This window comes from Heteronotia binoei, chromosome 6, assembly GCF_032191835.1.
Source record: "Heteronotia binoei isolate CCM8104 ecotype False Entrance Well chromosome 6, APGP_CSIRO_Hbin_v1, whole genome shotgun sequence".
Taxonomy (NCBI): Eukaryota; Metazoa; Chordata; class Lepidosauria; order Squamata; family Gekkonidae; genus Heteronotia; species Heteronotia binoei.
This window is the reverse complement of record NC_083228.1, coordinates 15640019-15661198: the sequence shown is the minus strand read 5'-3', so window position 1 is coordinate 15661198 and position 21180 is coordinate 15640019. Positions and strand designations below refer to the sequence as shown.

The following is a 21180-nucleotide window of genomic DNA, read 5'->3' as shown; positions in this document are numbered from 1 at the left end:
CATCCCTCTCGTTTTAAGAACCGAGGACCAGTTTTCTAAACCGCCGGTTGGAAAGTTCATCAAAAAGCAACCTGTTATACCTGACCGGGACTCTTTTTCTAGCAGGAGCTCCTCTGCATATTAGGCCATGATGTAGCCAATCCTCCAGGAGCTTAGAGGGCTCTTCGTACAGGGCCTGCTGTAAGCTCCAGCATGATGGGCTACATCAGGGAGCGTGGCCTAATATGCAGAGGCGTTCCTGCTAGAAAAAGAGCCCTGTACCTGACATATACACCACCACCATTCTGGGCCACATGCTTACGAAAACACACAAATGCCTGATGGTGCCTTTGTCAATCCCACGAAGGTCGGTATTGTGCATTCTGCCACAGGCTTTCCATGTAGGTAGATCCAGGTGGGTGGGTCTGAAGCAATAGACTTTGGAGTCCATTAGCACCTTTAAGACCAACGAAGTTTTATTCTGAATGTAAGCTTTTGTGTGCACGCGTGCTTCTTTAGACGAGGAATGAGGTCCAGTGAACAGAGCTACATACAGCTGGTGGGCAGTGGTTTAGAATGCAAAGCGGTACAAAGTTAAAATCCAATGGCAGGATAGCAAAATTAGCAAATTGAGAAAACCTTTGATCTGGATAGCGTTAGCATGGGAGACGCATAAAACAGTGACATGTCAGAATGTGAGAATGAGGCTTACTAGCAATGGAATAATTAACAGACATTCTCGCATCCTGACAAGGCGGGCGTCAGTTCGTGACTATAGTTTGCGATTGCATCCTGGCCAGCAGATTAGGCTTTGCGCTTCTCCAAACTTAAAATCCCAAACCCTGGGTTGGATCCCACAAAGCACTTTTTCCGGGCGGAAGGAAAGATTTCCGGCGGTTGAGATTTGTGGACCTGCTTTATGATTTTTAAAAAAATATTTAATATGTCTTGGAAGTGCTGCGTTACATGCATACTGTGAGGATGACGTTGCCTGACATAATGCAATTTGACTTTGCAGCCTCCTTGGTGAGAGTGTTTTTGCACAGCTTCCTCTGACTTGGTACAGAGATTCCTCTGCCTGGGTCCCGTCTACATTACTTTTACTTACCGTACATGGGTGACTGTCTCTTCCCCCTGCCCTATACTGTTAGCATTAATGAAGGCCGCACCGGTGGTCAGAAGAGGGAGGCCTCTCTACAAAGCAAAAAAGAACTTACTCGGGAACATGTTTACTGCCAGCTTACATTTCACGAAACATGCATTTATGTATTTATTTCAGGTTCAGAGCAATACAGTGAATATTCCGGCTACGCGGAAACATACCGATGGGCCAGGAGTCACGAAGATGAAACCCCACGGTAAAATTCTTACGTGCACCGGTGCCTTCGATGGTTTTGTTTGTGCAGCTTGTTACTAGATTCTCAGGGGTGTCCCGTTGGCGCAAGCTCGCTTCAGACCGCTTGAGAGTTACTCCAGCGCAGTACGATTGGGGGCCTTGTGAAACTTGGAGGGGGAAGTCCCATTCCCACCACCACCACTTGCGAGCCTGCCCCTCTGACCACAGCACTGCCGCCTCTGCTCACCTGGCTCATGCAGTGACAGGTTACTGCAACTGGGCTCCCCTCCTCCCTGTTCTTCGTAGCAGCCACAGTGGTGCCAGAGGACTCTGTGCATTCTGGGGGTTTTTTCTTTCACACCTTGAGGCTGAGGTTCCCAGCTTAGAGAACAGTTCCAGGTGCAGAGGCACAAGCAAGACGCGAGAGTGTTATTGATCCATGCTTGGGGTGTCAAGAGAACGTTTATATATGGCCTATCTCTGAGACAAGGAGTACATGTGAAACAAGTATCAGAATTAGGCACCATGGGAAATGCTTCCACCCTTGCAAACCTGCCTTAGGATTGATATCGATAGGCAGTATTCTGTTTTGAGAGCCTGCATGATCAGGTATGAGGTTAGTGGAACCAGGCATGCCATTTTACCCGCATCTGGGAGATTTTTTCCACCAGCTGGGCCCTCCCATCTGCCCTTGCTTCTAGGCTGGTGAGAAAACGGAGGGGGGGGGGCAGAAATGTTGATCTGTAACACATCAGTGCCACATCCAAGTGAAATCCCAGGCATGACATCAGCCTGTCAGCCAGTACTCTCAGCCAGGGGTGGCCAAACTTGCTTAACATAAGAGCCGCAAAGAATAAACATCAGGTGTTTGAGAGCCACAAGACATGAACATCAAATGTTGGAAAGAAGGAAGGAAAATAGATGTGGAAGGAGAGATGGAAAGAAAGCAACTTTAAATGCATTCTCCAAGACATTGGCTGGCTTGACTTGGAGAGGTGATTTAAAGGAACAAATGCCTTCTCCAAGCTGGGAAATGAGGGCAGTGGGGACTTCGAAAGCCACACGATATGTGTGAAAGAGCCACATATGGCTCCTGAGCCACCGTTTAGCCACCCCTGGTCTATGGTAATATACGGGGGAGGGGGGTATGATATCTGTGCAATATCCCATCTGCCCCTTGCCCTGCCCCCAAAATTTGAGGGGGTACCAAGCAGTGGCCTGGCATCCCATTCCCTAGCAGGACAGGGCCTTCTTCCCAGTTTCCCCAGATTATGGGACTCCCTGCCTCGCTACGTTTGTTTGGCTTTCTCCCTTTGGGCATGATATTAAGGCTTATCTTTTCTGGGGCTTTTGGAACTGGATAAACTGTTGAAATACATTGCCTTGATATTCACTGCTTTTGATGCTGCTGTTTGATATTGTTGCACTGATACTATACTTTCCTTTTTTATTGTTGAAAATAGTATCCTTAAAAATATTCAAAGGATAGTGGAATAAATGTATCCTTTAAAATACACAGAGTGTGACCCTGGCACTTAGGAAGACATTTCTACTCCCAGTTGGAAATTCTCCCTAGAATTGACTAAATAATTCTTGCCACAGTATATTTGGGCAGTATGTGTGAATGGCTAACCCTGTATAAGATTGTCTCGTGAGAGAGAGAGAGAGAGACCAGTATACACAAAGAGTTAATACAGAATATTTGACCCCCAAGGACTTGATATTGGGACAGAAAGTGAGTGGATATGATTTCGGTGCAGAAAACCTAAAAGAAAGTGACTGTTCTCAAAACATTTAAACTGTGCCGGATTTATTAGAGGAGCTCATCAAATGAAAAATAATTTTTATATTTTTTTTTATGCTTCCCGAGGCACTTATTGTTGTATCATACCTCACCCATTACTCAACATTTGGGCTGTGACATTCACACTGTGTTACGAATGTTATTTGCAGATCTGTGGGAGACGTCATGTCTGTCTCTCCCCCTGCCCCCTTGACCCAGTTCACCCATGATGTATTGCAGCGTTGCATTTCCCCGACATTATTTCTGCCGGTTTCTCCGTTGCCAAAGCCCTTGAGAGAGGGACGTATTTTCAAGCTTGTTTTATGTGAGCAATGTTATCACAGTTAATTTTACTGTCTGTCTCCTTTTTTTCCCCTCCCCTCCTCTCCCTCGTTCTCACTGTAGGGATGAATGGCAGAGGCGCTGCACTGAAATTGTGGCCATAGACGCATTTCATTTCAGACGTTTCCTTGATCAGTTTGCGCCCGAGAAAATTAGAAGAGAGCTCAACAAGGCCAGTAACTCCTTAATCCATCCTGTAGCCTAAAAGCCCATCATTTATTTGCCGCCATTTCATTAGCGTTTGAGTGGTGCTGTCCAATAATTTTTGCAGTGTCAACAACTCCTTGAGACTTCCTGCTTAATTGCGATGTCAGTTGACGCAAGGTGCTATTCATATTTTACAGCCGTTAAGATTAAAATCGAAGCTTGCCACTTTTAAATCTAGTTGGTAAGTGGTTCCCTCCTGACGTGCTCCCTTTCATTGAGAAGAATAAACCTGGTGTATGTTTGAAAACGTAATCCAAATATCTGCAGAACTGGATGCAAAGCAATTATACCGACCAGCAATATAACATAGCCACCGGAAGCAATAAAACTTTCACGGCAAGCGTGTAAATATGCGTTTTTAGTGAAGTTAAACAAAAACAGAACTAAGGAACACTAAAGATTCTTGAAATTTTCCCCACAAAGTCTCTCAACAGTCACAAAAAATGATAGCCTCTTCAAATAGGACTTAATGAAGACGTGGGTGAAGTCTTTAATTTCTTAGTGTTCCACTCGTGATGGTGCGGAGAGAATAAGGAACCGCTTTTAAAAGGACTCCTCACGGTTTCAATAGTTAGTTCTTCCTCAGCCTCTTTCTCCTGACGTTACATGGAGCCACAGCTCTACTCTTTACAATATGGATCTACGCATGCTCTAATTTGAGGTAGAGCTAGTAGCAGCAAATTAAAGCATGTGTGGATCCATGTTGTAAAGAGTAGAGCTGTGGCTCCACTCCATCACGAGTGGAACACTAAGAAATTAAAGACTTCACCCACGTCTTCATTAAGTCCTATTTGAAGAGGCTATCATTCTTTGTGACTGTTGAGAGACTTTGTGGGAAAAATTTCAAGAATGTTCAGTGTTCCTTGGGGGGGGTTTTGTTTAACTTCACTAAAAACGCATATTTACACGCTTGGCTTGAAAGTTTTATTGCTTCCGGTGGTTATCTTATATTGCTTATCTTAACACCGGTTCCAGTTGTATTTACAGACCAGGGCTTTCTGTTATTTGTTGTTTTTTTAAAAAATAGCATTGTTTGGGATTATTAAAAGATGACCATTACGGTTATTTTCAGGTGCCTCCACCCTCTGAGATTAGGCAAGTGGCAGCCCAGGAGAAGGGCCTTTTTGATCATGGCACCAAAGCTCTTGAATTCTTTCCTCTGGGAGATATGTCTCTTCCCTTCTTCTTCTGTCTTCTGCCAGCAAATGAAGACTTTTTTGTTTCATTTGGCATTACCTCAATGATCCTTCCTTTCTAATCAGTATTTTAATTGTTGTTTTGAGGTTTTGCCTGTATTTTAACTATTTTCAAGTGTTTTAATGATGGGGATTTTGGTGGTTTTAAAATGTGTGTGGGGGGGTGTTTTATGTGCATTTTAAATTGACAACCACCTTGGTAGCCCTTGTATGGACAGGGTACAAATTTTGCAGACAAATAAAATTGATTAATTGATGGATTAGAGGTAAAGTGTGGCATTGAGTTGCAGCTGACTCTTGGCAACCCTATGAAGTGTCACATTGTGGGGTTTTCAAGGCAAGTGATGAGCAGAGGTTGCTTGCAATTGCCACCTTCTGCGTAGCAGCCCCCGTCTTCTTTGGTTGTCTTCCAACCATTTGGAGGCTTGTGAGAAAATATTGGGGGGGATGTAGTTGGGAAATCCCCTTTTCCATTAGCATGAAGCTTCTGACCTCCAGCACCAGTTAGTTTCCTACTAACTTAGCCCTGATCCTCAGAAATCTACCAGTGTAGCTGCATTGTCCTGTAGCCTTACCAAGCAGGAAGAATTTATCAGCCCTTAAATCTTAACTGAGCATAAAGAGGAGCTAATTTTTAACCTCCCCACTCCCTCCCACACACACACACCCATGGGTGAAAGGATTATTTGTTATGGCGGGGAATTGGGATGTGTATCTCCCAACAATAACTTTATGCTGTACTTTAGAATTCTGTGACCTGTTGGGTGCTCTACCTCCATTGCAGTTTCAGGGGTCCTTATGTGTATAAGTGCCATCAAGTTGCAACCACTTATGGCAACCCCAGCAAGGGGCTTTTGAGGCAAGTGAGACGCCAAGGTGATTTGCCAGTACTTTCCTTGGCAGTGTCTTCCTTGGTGGTCTCCCTTCCAAGTACAAATCCTGTTTAGCTTCCAACATCTAATGAGATCAGGCTATACCCTGCTACCCTCCCTCCTCAGTAATCCTTAGGGGATTATTAACTAGGACTGGAGACCGCCAAGTCTAATCAACCACCCCCCACCCCCAGATTCTCTTGACTTAAAAATTTGTAGCATCCTGGTGTGCAGGGAAGAAGCAGGTAGTTTGCATGGAAGTGTCAGGTAGTGGGTGACTTAATTTACCAGCAGTTATTTTTCTGCCTATCTGGGAAATCCAGGGAATATGCTTAAACCTCTTCATTTTCTGTCTATGGCCCCATTTTGTTGCCCTCCTGATAGGAACAGGACCATCAAGTTTACCATTAGGAGGGATATTGAGGGGTTTTATATTGAGGGATATTGAGGGGTTTTATATTAAGGGATATTGAGGGGTTTTATATTGAGGGATATTGAGGGGTTTTATATTGAGGGATATTGAGGGGTTTTCCATTGAGAAACAAAATGATAAATGTTTCAGTTGATTTGAGCTAACAATTTTTTCCCTATCTGCAGTGTCATTCTCTGTCATCCGTGTATTTCCTTGTTTCCCTTCTTTGTAATCCCTTCTTTGTAAACACAGCTAAAAACAATGCAACAAAAACAGGTATAATGCAGTAAATAATAAAATCACTCTAGGCCGGTTCTCGGTTAGTGCTTGGATGGGAGTCCGTGGTTGCTACTCAGAAGCAGGCAATGGCAAACTACCTCTGTTCATCTCTTGCCCTGAAAATCCTAATCCTCAAGTTATTTTTCTAAGCCTTGAGTTGTGTTTATCAAACTCAGCTCTCGTCTTCGCTACTAGACATTTGCCCGGCTTAAGATGTTTGGGCCCACTGTTCCCACGTTTTTTTGTTTTGTTAGACATTTATGAAGGCATTTTGCTGCTATCTGTTAGCTCAAGCAGCATGCTATATTTTTAACTTCTTAGCAGAGAGCTGTTTTGGCTTAGAAGCAAAACATTGTGTTGGGCTATGAGCCTCAAACTGAAATAGAAGCGTTGCCATCTTGTCCATCAACCACCTCTGCTCATCTCTTGGTTTGAAAATTCTACAGGGTCACCATGAGTTGACAGAAATTTGACAGCTCTTTCTGCCACCGATAACAATGCAGTATAACAAGAGCCCCGTGGTGCAGAGTGGTAAAGCTGCAGTACTGCAGTTGGAGCCCTCTGCTGGTTCAGGTAGCCGGCTCGGGGTTGACTCAGCCTTCCATCCTTCCGAGGTTGGTAAAATGAGTACCCAGCTTGCTGGGGGGAAAGTGTAGATGACTGGGGAAGGCAATGGCAAGCCACCCCGTAAAAGGTCTGCCGTGAAAACGCTGTGATGCAATCTCACCCCAGAGTCAAAAACGACTGGTGCTTGCACAGGGGACCACCTTTACCTTTTTTTAGCATTACTGTAGAAAAGGTCCAGCATGAAGGCAACTTCATGACCTTCATACGTTAGCTCAGTAGTCCTTAATATTTTCAGATGTAAGGCTCACTTTTAACCCATACCTACTGCAGTGGCCACTCTCATAAGTTTTTGCATATGCATGCATCTTCCCCTCTTTCAAAAAAACCCATTTTTTCCCTGAAATTAAAAAGGAATTCTGAAGAGATGAAAAAATAAATAAAATGCTGAGGTTATTGGAGCCAACCTACCCAAGATTCCATTGTGATTTATGAAGCTGCTTCATGCTGAATCGGACCACTGTTCCATCAAGATCAGCCCTGCCTGCTGAGACTGGCGGCGTCTCCAAGGTCTCAGGGAGAGGTCTTTCACATCACCTCCTGTCTGGTCTTGTGAGCTGGGGATGGTGGGGATTGAATCTGGGACTGCTGCGTGCAAAGCAGGTGCTCTACCACTGAGCCCCAGCCCCACCCCCCACCCCCAGCGGCTGAAGACCAGTGTTTGAGCCAAGCTGCAAAAATTTCACTTACTGAACTTGTGATGTTAGTGCATGTCGTGGATTGTTAGCAGGAGCTGTGGCTTCTCTCTTAAAAATGGGTTGGATGAATCCATGATAGGAATACCCTCTTTAAAAACCCTTTAAAGACAGTAATCTGGAAAATGCATTTTGTTGTATGCATGTTCCTGTTAAATCAAATTCTGTGATATCTTACTGAATAACAGACTGTATTTTTGGTTCCGTTGATTCCTCGGGGATCCTAGGCAGCTGTTTTCAGTAAACGCAGCTCTTCGATTTGCAAAGGTTCAGAGTGCTTCTTCGTAGCTGATATATTAATCTGCTCGATAATCTGGAAAGGGGTGCGGTGCCTCCTATTTCCATGGGCCTGATCTTGCCATTCAGTTTAGTACGCCTTGAACTTCTTAAATCATTTTCCATCCAAGAAAGAGAGATCTTTTAAGATTAGGGTTTCAGAATGATTTAAGGCCAATTTTGAATTTTTAGAGAAACTAATAAGAGTTAGAGCTTCATATTGAAAAGTAGTATATATTGTTATGGATGGCCACAAATTAAACTCTGCAAAGGCAGTAAGTAAATTTAGCAAACTGCACTGACAGCTTCATGGCAGACTAAAGCATCTTAACTCCAGGCATCTGAGATGAGACCTGAAATATTTGTGTCAGTTTGCATCTAGTGGTTTGCATCTACCTTGATAGATTTTTGTCCATTTTTCTGCCGCTCTAAAGATCTTCCTCTTTTAACCTGTAAGTTCTTAAGCAGTGTTTTGTACCTGAGGCAGGCGCTGAGTGAAACATTTTACCTTTCATTAACTTAAGGTAACCAGATACATCTGGGGAAATTGTATACTAAATCACAGAAGGGGCCAGGAATCTCTAGGCATATTGATTTTGAGAAACTGCTAGCGTGGGGGCTCTTGTAATTCCACTTGCCATTTATCAGAACTCCAAGGCAGCGGATGGGTCTGCGTGAACCCACTTGAGCTTAAAGACAATCACAAACGGAAGGGGGGCAGCCGTATGAGCAATTTTTGTTTTAAAATGATACTAAAATGGTATTAAGTGTTGCAGAGTGCTGTTGAGTACGCTTTATTCCTTCTCTGGAATCAGGTGTGTTCCTCTGTTTGGTATTTACAAGGGGCCGAAGCTTTGTGGTGTTCTCTGATGAAAAATTCTAAGTGAACAAAGGGCCCCAGTGTGTGGATAAGATCCCAGGCATCTCTAGTTACAGGATCTTCAGCAACAGGCCAGGGGTATTGGCGCTCTTTATCTCAGTACATATACTTAACCCCAGGGCTTTTTTTGGTAGAAAAAGCCCAGCAGGGACTCATTTGCATATTAGGCCACACCCCCTGGTGTCACCATTGTTTCGTGCAGGACTTCTTTTGTAGAAAAAGCCTAGCAGGATTCATTTGCATATTAGGCCACACCCCCTGACACCAAGCCAACCAGAACTGCATTTCTGCTAAAAAAAAAAGCCCTGCTTAACCCATTTTCACTATATTTTAATGTATTCTTTTTTTCCTAATGGCAAACTAGAATAATGATGTTCATAATGTATAGAATGATGTTCATAATTTATGTTACATGTTAAAAAGTAAATTAGGTGGACGAGAACGTCACTAGAAAATACATGTTACTTTTGTTTTAGACTTGCAAGAGCAATTAACAGGCAACTTTTATTAGCTTTGGTTTCCCACGCAAATACTATCCAGTCCAAAATGGTCTTTCATTTTGTTTATTACACTGTTTTGCCATTAGATCCTAACTTTGTATCACTTTACATTCTTAGAATCATGGAAGCATAGAATGATAGAGTTGGAAGGGTCCTTCAGGGTCATCGAGTCCAACCCCTTGCACAATGCAGGGGGTTGGACTAGATGGCCCTACCCACTTAACAGTACCCACCAGCTATATGTAGTTCTGCTCACTTGTACCCCATTCCCTCGTCTAAAGAAGTAGGCATGCATATGAAAGCTTACATTCTGAATAAAACTTTGTTGGTCTTAACGGTGCCACTGGACTCCTTAGGTCTCCAGAAGTCCCATGCTCAAGGCACAAGGGAGCTGCTGCCTGTTATAGCAGGCTGTAGGTGGACCAGTGGCTTGACTCAGGAGTAGCTTTGGATGTTCATAAAACAGAGCAGAAGAAGCAAATACAGGGTCACTCTGACTTTCTCTCTCTCTCTCTTGATATCATGTAGTATAACGCAAGGCAAGGCATGTAGTCCCTAAGTTGCGTATTCCGCCCCCCCCTCCTGCTTCACATCGTTGCTCAGTTTGGTGTAGTGGTTAAGTATGTGGACTCTTATCTGGGAGAACCGAGTTTGATTCCCCACTCCTCCACTTGCACCTGCTGGAATGGCCTTGGGTCAGCCATAGCTCTCGTAGGAGTTGTCCTTGAAAGAGCAGCTGCTGTAAGAGCTCTCTCAGCTCCACCCACTTCGCAGGGTGTCTGTTGTTGGGTGGGGGGGAAGGTAAAGGAGATTGTGACCACGCTAAGATTCAGAGTATAGGGCAGGATATAAATCCAATTTCTTCTATTGGCAGCAGTAAACCTGTCAGAATGCTCATTGGTTTACACATAACTGTAAACTCAAACTCAGTTCTCCCTTTTGTTAACTCTTTTCTTTGTATTTGTTGCCATTCACAAATCTTTACCAACCGGTCTAACTCATTCTCAGCTATAATTGTCCAGTTACTTACGTATCTTGACTCTTCACTAGCCCTTCCCAGAAGCTAACCCCACCCCACCTTGTTTCGCTGTCTCTGAAGAAGCGTGCTTGCACACGAAAGCTTATAAATAAGTCTTTGTTGGTCTTAAAGGTGCCAGTGAACTGTGTTTCACATAACTAGTCATGAAAATGATTCTTGGTAAAGGATAGAGAGTTGCAGTGTGGTCTTTTACCTTTCCTTCCCTTATAACAATCCTAAGCAGCTGCTTGGAAGTAGTTCCGTTTTATTCAGTGGGGCTTACTCTTCGGAAAGAATTGCACATTTAGCAGAACGCATTTCAGGAGCACATGTATTTGGTACCAAGACAACTGGGTGTGTGCTGGGGAAACGCAAATCCTGCAGCCAAAGCAAATTATTCCAAATCAACAGTATTTATACAGCACTGGTTATATGTGAGTTTTTCCTTCTGAAATTGAGGTTTCAAGGACTGAGGTGTCAAAGGGAAAACTGCAGGGTGGGTGGGTGGAAAATATGGTATGTAGGAGAATTAGGGTTAGGTTTTGGTTTGGATAGATTCCATCAGTCGGAGCCATGGGGGGTGGGGTCAGAAAGGAAATGCCCAATGGGTGTAAGGTAAAAGTAAAGGTAGTCCTCTTTGCAAGCACCAGTCGTTTCCGACTCTGGGGTGACATCGCATCACGATGTTTTTGCGGAAGACTTTACAGGGTGGTTTGCCATTGCCTTCCCCAGTCATCTACACTTTCCCCACAGCAAGCTGGGTACTTGTTTTACCAACCTTGGAAGGATGGAAGGCTGAGTCGACCTGGAGCCGGCTACCTAAACCCAGCTTCCACCGGGATCGAACTCAGGTTGTGAGCAGAGAGTTTGTCTGCAGTACTGCAGCTTTACCACTCTGCGCCACGGGGCTCTTCCAGTGGGTGTACAGCACAGAAAGAAGGATTTCATAGTTTCACAGACATTGTCGTTCCTTACACTAGTTCACTGTCTCAATTTTTTTTTAAAAAAATTTAACTTGAGAAATCCAAGTTGCAGTGGGGTAATGCGCTGCTTTTCTGTCTTCAGGCATACTGCGGCTTCTCCCGGCCTGGTGTCCCGCCGCATCATCTTTCAGCAATAGCCACAGGAAACTGGGGATGTGGTGCCTTCGGAGGTGATTCCAGGTTGAAAGGTGAGCCTGGTTCTGCTCAAGGGGTCTAACATTCAGCTCTAAGTAGAATGGGGAAACCCAGGCAGTCATTTGCGGCTTCTTTCCTTCCTTGTCCTCTCACGCAGTGGCCACTTTCCTCTTCTCTTTCGGCTGCAGGCAAGAGCTGCTGAGAGCACAAGGAGAGGAAACAGCCAATGGCAGCTTCCTTGTTCCGTGCCTGGAGCAGCAACGGGCTGGTGTTGGGGCGAGTTGGGCAAACAGTCATGGCCGTGTCTCTCATTGCACGGAAAGAAGACTGCAGATTTATACCCCGCTCTTCTCTCTGATCAGAGACTCAGCGGCTCACAATCTCCTTTGTCTTCCTCCCCCGCAACAGACACCCTGTGAGGTGGGTGGGGCTGGAGAGGGCTCTCACAGCAGCTGCCCTTTCAAGGACAGAGTCTCAGAACGGCTCACAATCTCCTTTAACTCCCTCCCCCACAACAGACACCCTGTGAGGTGGGTGGGGCTGAGAGAGCTCTTACAGCAGCTGCCCTTTCAAGGACAACTCCTACGAAAGCTGTGGCTGACCCAAGGCCCTTCCAGCAGCTGCAAGTGGAGGAGTGGGGAATCAAACCTGGTTCTCCCAGATAAGAGTCTGCCCACTTAACCATGACACCAAACCGGCTTGGGAAGCAAAGGAGAAGGTTGGAAGGGGGCTTCTCTGACTACGAGTGCTTGTAGTGGCTGTCAGAATCCTTGCTTCCTACAGGCACTGATTTCCAGGCTGTTGTTGGAATCAGATCATGGTTAGTCCATGATGATTGTGTTACCAAAGAGATTGGAAGCCGCTCTGAGTCTCTGATTCAGAGAGAAGGGCGGGATATAAATCTGCAATTCTTCTTCTTCTTTAGTCCATTATGTTATTTAGTTATTGACTTGTTCAAAGTAAGCTTCATAAACCTGGCATTTTCAACTCACCATAGTTGAACTCTCTTTAGAAGAGACTGAAATGCCATCTGCTCAGGACTTTTTTTTGTAGCAGAAACTCCTTTGCATATTGGGTAACACACCCCTAATATAGCCAGTCCTCCTGGAGCTTACAGTAGACCCTGTACTAAGAGCCCTGCAAGCTCTTGGAGGACTGGCTACATCAGGGGTGTGTGGCCTAATATGCAAAGGAGTTCCTGCTACAAAAAAAGCCCTGCATCTACTAACATCTCTGTGTTCTCCATGTGATCATTCAAAGACTTCTCCAACCATAATTTACCCTTTTGACAATTCTCATGTTTGTATTTCTCCCTAGCATAGCTAGGGCACACAAGGAACATTTCTGTCGTAGTTTACTGGTATTTCCTCCCGTGCTGTAGCAGAGTAAATCTGTTGGGTTGGAGTCAAACCAACTGTTCTGCTGGTGAAAAAGAGAGGAAGCACCAAAAATGCTATGCTAGGGAATTATGGGACCTGTTGGGGCAGAAGCCATGTGGGAAGACTGTAGACTTAAGAAGATGACTGCAGATTTATACCTCGCCCTTCTCTCTGAATCAGAGACTCAGAGTGGCTTACAATCTCCTATACCTTCTCCCCCCACAAAAGACACCCTGTGAGGTGGGTGGGGCTGAGAGGGCTCTCACAGCAGCTGCTCTTTTAAGGACAACTCCTACGAGAGCTATGGCTAACCCAAGGCCATTCCAGCACCTGCAAGTGGAGGAGTGGGGAATCAAACCTGGTTCTCCCAGATAAGAGTCCGCACACTTAACCACTACACCAAACTGGCTCTTCCCCCCTTCTGGTGGGGGAGGGCGGGATATAAAAATAAAATTTGCTTTGCTTTGCTTTGCTTTGCTTTAATCACTACACCAAATCCCTACACCAGACTGACAGGGGCTCCAGTGAGAAAGGGAACAGAGTAAGATGGAGTGATAAAGCTGGCTGGATCCAACCCAGTGCTCACTTTTTAGGAGGGGCTCATGTTGTCGCTTATCAACGGTGTCACTGCTGAACTGGGTTAAAAGTCTCATTCCAGTTTCGTAAAAACCAATATACTGAAGCTTTAACAAATTCTGAGGCTGGTTTTGTAGTTTGATTAAAACACCAGGCCTTAGTGGAGATTGATCTGATAGATCATGAAGGCCCTTCGTAATTTAGCAGTGGGCTTCCAAGAGTCCTTTGGTTCAACAGTACATTTTCTTACAGCAATCAATTTGAACTGTGACTGTTACTCCAAGTGGAGCAGTGAATGGCTGTACTTAAAAAAGAAATTCCACAGAAAGGGCACTCTCTTAGTGAAGACTGCCCCCTTTTCTGCTTAATAATTAGAAAGGAGACTAACATTCACTTATAAGGACTGGCAATGGAATGGTGAATATCATATTCAGGGAGAAGTCCATAAACCGGAAACACAGTGGTGACCCATTGGCCGCCTTTTTATTTTATGTCAGCTAAAATCCCACATAATTAAAATGGACAACATGACCTTTTGTTTTCATAAAATCTTTCCCCGGGAGCAAGGAAAACAAAGGCCGAGGTAATGGGTCGTTCGGTCGAAGGCAGGAAGAGGACGGCCATGCCATAGTCAGCAAAGGGGAAAACTGGCTGCCGTTTTCTTCTCTCCAGGCAATTGCACTGTTTGTCCCCATGGGTCTGCATGGTGGAAAATGAGCCATTTTCCCTTCCTGCTGTGTCAGCCCATCAGGAAGGAGCAGAGAGGAAATACAGCGATTCAGGAAGAGGAGGGATTTAATTTCAGTTTGGGGACTCATTTCTTGTGAGGGCCCCATAAATGTCACTTTGTTGGGCCGGGCCAAACGTACTGTAAAATGGAACACAAGGTACCAGAGCCAAAATAATTTCCTTATAATTCTCCTTTACCCTTATTCCAACGTGCCCCTTCCTTTTATCACACACCACACCTGCGCATGTGTGTAAGAGAGAGAGAGGCAGACAGAGAAAGAGAGTCTCAAAACAGCAGAGCACGGTGATCTCAGCGTAAATTGTGCTTGCCTGCAGAATCCACCTACCCAGCCTTCAGCCAATGAGGGAAGGGAGGTTTGTTTGGAAGGAAACAGCAGTGGGAGCTGGTTGCTCGCGGGCCAGATAGAAGCCCTCTGGGGCCTGATTCTAGGCTGGAAGCTGCATATTTGACACCCCCCGGTCTAGGGGTCCCATTCCCACAGTGGGGATGGGAGATTCCCTGCCCCCCCCCCCCCACTCCTGTTGCCTGCTGCTGATCTAAGCCCTGGGAGGAGAAGTAAAACAAAAAACAGCACTGCTTCAGTGCCACATCACTTCTCATGGAGAAATGGAAGTGACATAGGGGAGCTCGAGGAATTTCTGGATTCCTACAGCTACTTGTGTCATTTCCACAAGTGGAAGTGAACTGGTGATGCCATAGTCAGCATCACAGTGGCCTGCTTGGAGAAACGTCAACTGCGGGGTGAAATGATCGAGGTTTACAAGATTATGCACGGGATAGAGAAGGTAGAGAAAGAAGTCCTTTTCTTCCTTTCTCACAATACGAGAAGTTGTGTGCATTCAATGAAATTGCAGAGCAGTCGGGTTAGAATGGATAAAAGGAAGTACTTCTTCACCCAAAGGGTGATTAACATGTGGAATTCACTGCCACAGGAGGTGGTGGCGGCTACAAGCATAGACAGCTTCAAGAGGGGATTGGAGAAGCATATGGAGCAGAGGTCCATCAGTGGCCATTAGCAAGAGCGTATTGTTGGAATTCTGTCTGGGGCAGTGATGTTCTGTATTTTTGATGCTTGGGGGTCACAGTGAGAGGGCTTCTCGCCTCACTGGTGGACCTCCTGGTGGTACCTGGGTTTTTTGGCCACTGTGTGACACAGAGTGTCGGACTGGATGGGCCATTGACCAGATCCAACATGACTTCTCTTATGTTCCTCTCCCTCCCCCCCAAAAAAATATTCCCACTCACAACCGTCTCACCCACTGCTAAACGATGCCTGCCAACTCTGAAGTGCTCATTCTACATTTATACGTCTTTCTTTCTCTGTTTTGTATTTTCTTTCCCTTACTTATTTGCCTCAGCCTTAATACAACTCATGGCAGCTGCGGAAGCTGGAAGAGATATTGTTTATTTCACCTTTGGAGACGCTGAGCTGATGAGAGACATTTACAGCATGCACACTTTCCTGACTGAGAAAGGACAAACCGTTGGTAAGCAGCAGTTCCTGCTGACCTCCCCCCACCCCCATCCCGTTCCCTTTGAAAGGATGTGCAGCGACAAGCAAAGCAGAGGGCCTCTGCCACGAGTGCTGGCCTAAACTAGGGGATATGGTTTTTTTTGTGCAAATGAAGGATTTGTTTGCAGTGGGTTCTGAGACAAAAAGGCTCTCAGAAGTGGGTGGATTTCCATTTCTGTGGTGGGTTTTTTTCCCCTTTGGATTGCATGTTTTCTTTACAGAGCAACGCAAACACAAGTCGTACATGGGATAGAGAAGGTAGAGAAAGAAGTACTTTTTTCCCTTTCTCACAATACAAGAACTCGTGGGCACTCAGTGAAATCGCTGAGCAGTCAGGTTAGAACTGATAAAAGGAAGTCCTTCACCCAAAGGGTGATTAACATGTGGAATTCACTGCCACAGGAGGTTGGTGGTGACTACAAGCATCGCCAGCTTCAAGAGGGGATTGAATAAGCATATGGAGCAGAGGTCCATCAGTGGCTATTAGCCACAGCTTATTGTTGGAACTCTCTGTCTGGGGCAAGTGATGCTCTGTATTCTTGGTGCTTGGGAGGGGCAACAGTGTGAGGACTTCTGGTGTCCTGGCCCCACTGATGGACCTCCTGATGGCACCTGGGTTTTTTGGCCACTTTGTGACACAGAGTGTTGGACTGGATGGGCCATTGGCCTGATCCAACATGGCTTCTCTTATGTTCTTATGGATGGGCCATTGGCCTGATCCAACATGGCTTCTCTTATGTTCTTATGGATGGGCCATTGGCCTGATCCAACATGGCTTCTCTTATGTTCTTAAGTCACTGTGTGTGCTTTAAAAAACAGATTTTGAGTCAAGGTAACATAAAATTCTGTGGCCTTAAAACTTGGGTTCTGTAAACTGTATAGATCGTGCAATCCTTATCAAGATTGTGTGATATCTCTCATGTTGTATAATTTATGCCGCATTGGTTAATCAGAGGAAAGCACTGAAGCCCCTCCCTCTGGAAATTCTATGTAGTAGTTGCTGTGGCTTGCAAGATTTAGTAGGCATTTCAAGCATATCTCTACAGCCATGTGGACTAGAAACTTGAACTTTTGCCTCTTCTGCAGCTTTCCTGTGCTCTTGTAGGACTGCATATAATCTGGGCAGGAATGGTTTGATAGAAGATTTAATAATGCACACAACACACTAAAATATTTGGATTTCAGGGTTTTAGACTTGCATAGCAACTTAAGTGACGCAAGCACTCTGATTCCCTGGTACTTCTACCAGTTAGTCCATGAAGGAACAAGCTGATACATTTGTAGTGAGATCATTGAATTACACATACCATTTCAAAACACATCCCCTTTTTTGCAGGTGTAGAGTTGTGGTTCAGGTGAATTCACCACAAGGAGCATTCATAAGAAGATGAGTTTTAGGGAGAAATCATCCATTGGGAGTATTTTTCTGAAATCAGTAACTGTATAAACTCGCCTTTACATGTCATATTGTTTGAATTTTTGAAAAAGGTATTTCTGAAAACTATGAATTCCGTGGAGATAGGTGGGGAGCTGTTGTTGGTCTGTACCAGAGTTTGAGTACTTAAGACCAGCGAAGTTTAATTCTGGATATAAGGTTTTGTGTGCATGCACACAGGGGTGGAATTCTAGCAGGAGCTCCTTTGCATATTAGGCCACACACCCCTGATGTAGCCAATCCTCCAAGAGCTTACAAGGCTCTTTTTTGTAAGCTCTTGGACGATTGGCTACATCAGGGGGTGTGGCCTAATATGCAAAGGAGCTCCTGCTCGAATTCCACCCCTGCACGCACACTTCCTCAGAATTACGACCAAGAATTAAACTTCATTAGTCTTAAAGGTGCCACTGGACTCAAATTTTGTTCCAGAATTCCAGAGGTTTAACTACAGATCCTCTTGATAGTGAACATACAGGAATACTTGTGCTCATTTTCTTTTCAGCCTAGCTAAATGTTTAGTCCAAAAATAATTAATTCATCTTTGTTCCCCCCCCCACAGGGGATGTTTACAGACTGTTGCTCAGATACTACAATGAGGAATGCAGGTGCTGCTCTTCTCCAAGACCAGAAGTCAAGCTCTACCCTTTCATATACAACGCAGTAGAATCGTACACAAATGCCACCGATGATGAGAAAAGATTGTGTTTTGATGAGTAAAAAGAGCGTTCGAATCTCCGCCCTCTTCTCCATTCGAATATCGATTGAATTGCTGGATGTAACATAAACAGAATAGCGTAATTTAAATGTCCATGTATATAAACACTGCCTGTCGTCTCGTGTGATTCAAATATCAAAAGACCAATCTCAAAAGTAAAATGGCCTTCCTTTCCAATGTAAACCGTTATACGTAATCATCTCACCAAAGCAAAATGTAAGTAAAAGTAAGTGTATCCCCCCCTGCTCCAGTTCAAGGCTGAGTTTTTGGTCTATATTCTTTAGCAATTCATCTGAAAAACAACAGCTTTATACCTGCTGGTGGTTTATTTCCATTTTTAAGAGAGAGAACCGTACAAATATATCTATAGATATAGATTTCCTATGTAAACTGCTTGCTTAGCAATAGCATATCCTGCAGCCATATAATTTATGAGGCTGTGGGGGGTGGGGTCTTATCTTTTGTGTTGGACACAACAATTGTTCCTGGGCTTCTAGTGGCTCCACAGATATTTTTTTAAAAATTATTTTAGCTCTGCAAACAAAACCCCATTTGGTTCTGGCTCAGTAAAAGACATCAACAGGCAAAGACACCATAAGTGCACGGCATGTTTCCTTTTAGACGGCAGGACGGGAAAACATGGTTTGGCTCACAGAGTCAAAATCAGATCTGGGGGGTGACATCTCATATTATATTTCCTACCTTTAATGATTCCTAAAAGGCCTGTACATGGACCATATATTTATGAAATGGTTAACCAACTTTTAAAATATTTATCTTTCTATCTCTATATATAAATCTTTTAAATTGCGCAAGATTCCTTGTTGCAGTTCTGGGTTAATCGTTGGGATTCTGATGGAGAATATGTATATAGTATTTAATGCATAGTGAAACCTAGATTATTGTACCTGGGGTTTCATAGCATAACATAAAATCCCCGTAAGGTGTGCCTCAAATAAGCACAGGCAGTGCTGTTGAAACTGGAAGATGGGAAATGCAAAGGAATAGGGGCGCGACCCTGGTAAAACAGCACCCAAGTCCAGCCCCACCGAAACAAACGGGAGTTGTGAAAGAAACACAGTGGTCAGACTTATCACAGTTCTCCGTTGCTTCAGCGGGGCATAGGAGAAATTCGTTTCCTTCATGGAGAAAGTGCTCAGAGAAGAGAAAGGAAAATCTATTGGTAGGCTGCTGTGAAGTTAGCAAGAGAGAACAATAGAAATTATTTAGAGAATGGCACGGTAGAAATGCGATAATCAGTTCTGGGATGGGTAATGGGAAAGCAGCATTTTGGAAACCTTGAGCTTTGATGCCATGTAGCTGTAGTTATTTCCCCCCCCCCCTTCAGCTTTTTAAAGCCAACGAGCAGAGGGCAAAGAGGTTAATAAGAGCCTTTGTGTCCCAGCAGCCTCCTAATTAAAGGTGGAACTGAACTTTCCGGGATGCTACATGAAAACCCAAAAGGGATCATTCTCGGTCAATCCAATATTCCTGCCTTCCTCTTCGCCTCTTTCCCAGACCTCCTGTGTCCTCCTTCCGAATCTTACGGCACACTCTGTCTTTCATAGACGTTAGAACTTCCTGGTGCTGCGCTCTGAATGTAGAGGGAGCTGATGGTAAGTGGGATTGTGTCCTTCCCCTCAGCTGTGTCATAGAGTGCTCTTGACCAGCCCACACCCGAATTCCTCACTGACAAGACTCGTGATTATGGTCACCCTTGACTGTATATAATAATTTATAGAAGGTTGAAATATATATATATATCATTAATTCTTTTATCCTTGCTGGGTGTGTATTTGCTATATTTTTGATGGGGGTGGGTCGGAGCAAGGAATCATATGCTGCGTTTACACAGTTGGGCTTCTTTCTTTTTTTTAAGAAAAGGAAAATAATAAAATGAACATTTTTCTCCACGTGTTTCTTTCAGTGTTAATTTGGAGAGTTTCAGCATAAGACATCCAGTTGCTGGCCGGAAAAATCACTTGTCTGCAAGGTCTCCGTCTGTGAAGATGAGCATAGCAGAAGGTTTAGGGCAGTCTTAACTGAAAACAGAGGGGAAATTCTGCGCTCAGAAATGTGGGATTTGACATCCTGTATAAATTATGCAAATATGGATAATTCTGCAAAAGCAATTGCTATTTTATAGAATCCTGGCTTTGCTAGTCGTGAGAGGGGCATATGTATTAAGAACTTCCTGACCGTTAGAGCGGTTCCTCAGTGGAACAGGCTTTCTCGGGAGGTGGTGGGCTCTCCTTCCTTGGAGGTTTTTCAGCAGAGGCTAGATGGCCATCTGACAGCAATGAAGATCCTGTGAATTTAGGGGGAGGTGTTTGTGAGTTTAGAGCAGTTCCTCAGTGGAACAGGCTTCCTCGGGAGGTGGTGGGCTCTCCTTCCTTGGAGGTTTTTAAACAGAGGCTAGATGGCCAGCTGACAGCAATGAAGATCCTGTGAATTTAGGAAGAGGCGTTTGTGAGTTTCCTGCACTGTTCAGGGGGGTTGGACTAGATGACCCTGGAGGTCCCTTCCAACTCTATGATTCTGTGATTAAAGCTTGGGTGGGTGGGTGCACATGCCACTGGGTCACTTCCTCTTTGTTCAGTTTGTGTGTGTGTTTTATGTGCATGCATGTGTCCGCACCTGGAAGTCATGGCGACCTCTGGTGACTGACCCTGGAGGATATTCAGAGAAGTGGCTGAAGAAAGCCTGCCCCTGCCCTCCTGACTGCTGGTATTCCAAGGAGGTCTCCCATCCAAGTACTTGCCAGAGTCAACCCGGCTTAGCTTCTGAGATCGGGCTTGCCTGGGCTATCCAGGTCAGGGTGCCACCCCTATATATATTAATGACTTCCAGAACAATCTGTCGTTAGCAGCTTTTGCAAGGTCTTGCAAAAACTGAAGGCCACAGCTGCCTTTCTTGAGTCAATCGCCTTTTCCTGCTGCCTTCAGCTTTTTCTAGGATTATTATCTTTTCCAGTAAGTTCTGAAAATCTGGTTTAGTAATTCCGGCATCCAGGGTTCCAGCGGACTTTATCCACAGCTTTTCAAACATACCTTTGCAGCACAACGCTTTGAGATCGCCTTTAAAGAAAGGAAAAAGGAAAGGTCCCCTGTGCAAGCATCAGTCATTTTTGACTCTGGGGTGACATTGCTTTCACAACATTTTCACAGCAGACTTTTTACGGGGTGGTTTGCCATTGCCTTCCCCAGTCATCTACACTCCCCCCCCCCCCCCAGCAAGCTGGGTACTCATTTTACCGACCTCGGAAGGCTGGAAGGCTGAGTCAACCTCAAGCCA

General features: G+C 44.7%; 1 protein-coding gene across 1 annotated transcript in view; it reads left to right on the top strand.

The window, feature by feature from the left end:
* Positions 1–19799, top strand: part of PARG (poly(ADP-ribose) glycohydrolase) — a 120640-nt gene extending 100841 nt beyond the window's left edge. The window contains exons 14-18 of the mRNA XM_060241053.1: positions 1259–1337; positions 3504–3612; positions 11465–11570; positions 15582–15710; positions 17731–19799. Coding sequence (XP_060097036.1) covers positions 1259–1337; positions 3504–3612; positions 11465–11570; positions 15582–15710; positions 17731–17888 — 581 coding nt within the window. The 3' untranslated portion in view covers positions 17889–19799. The remainder of the gene's footprint in view (positions 1–1258; positions 1338–3503; positions 3613–11464; positions 11571–15581; positions 15711–17730) is intronic.
* Positions 19800–21180: the final 1381 nt, after the last annotated feature.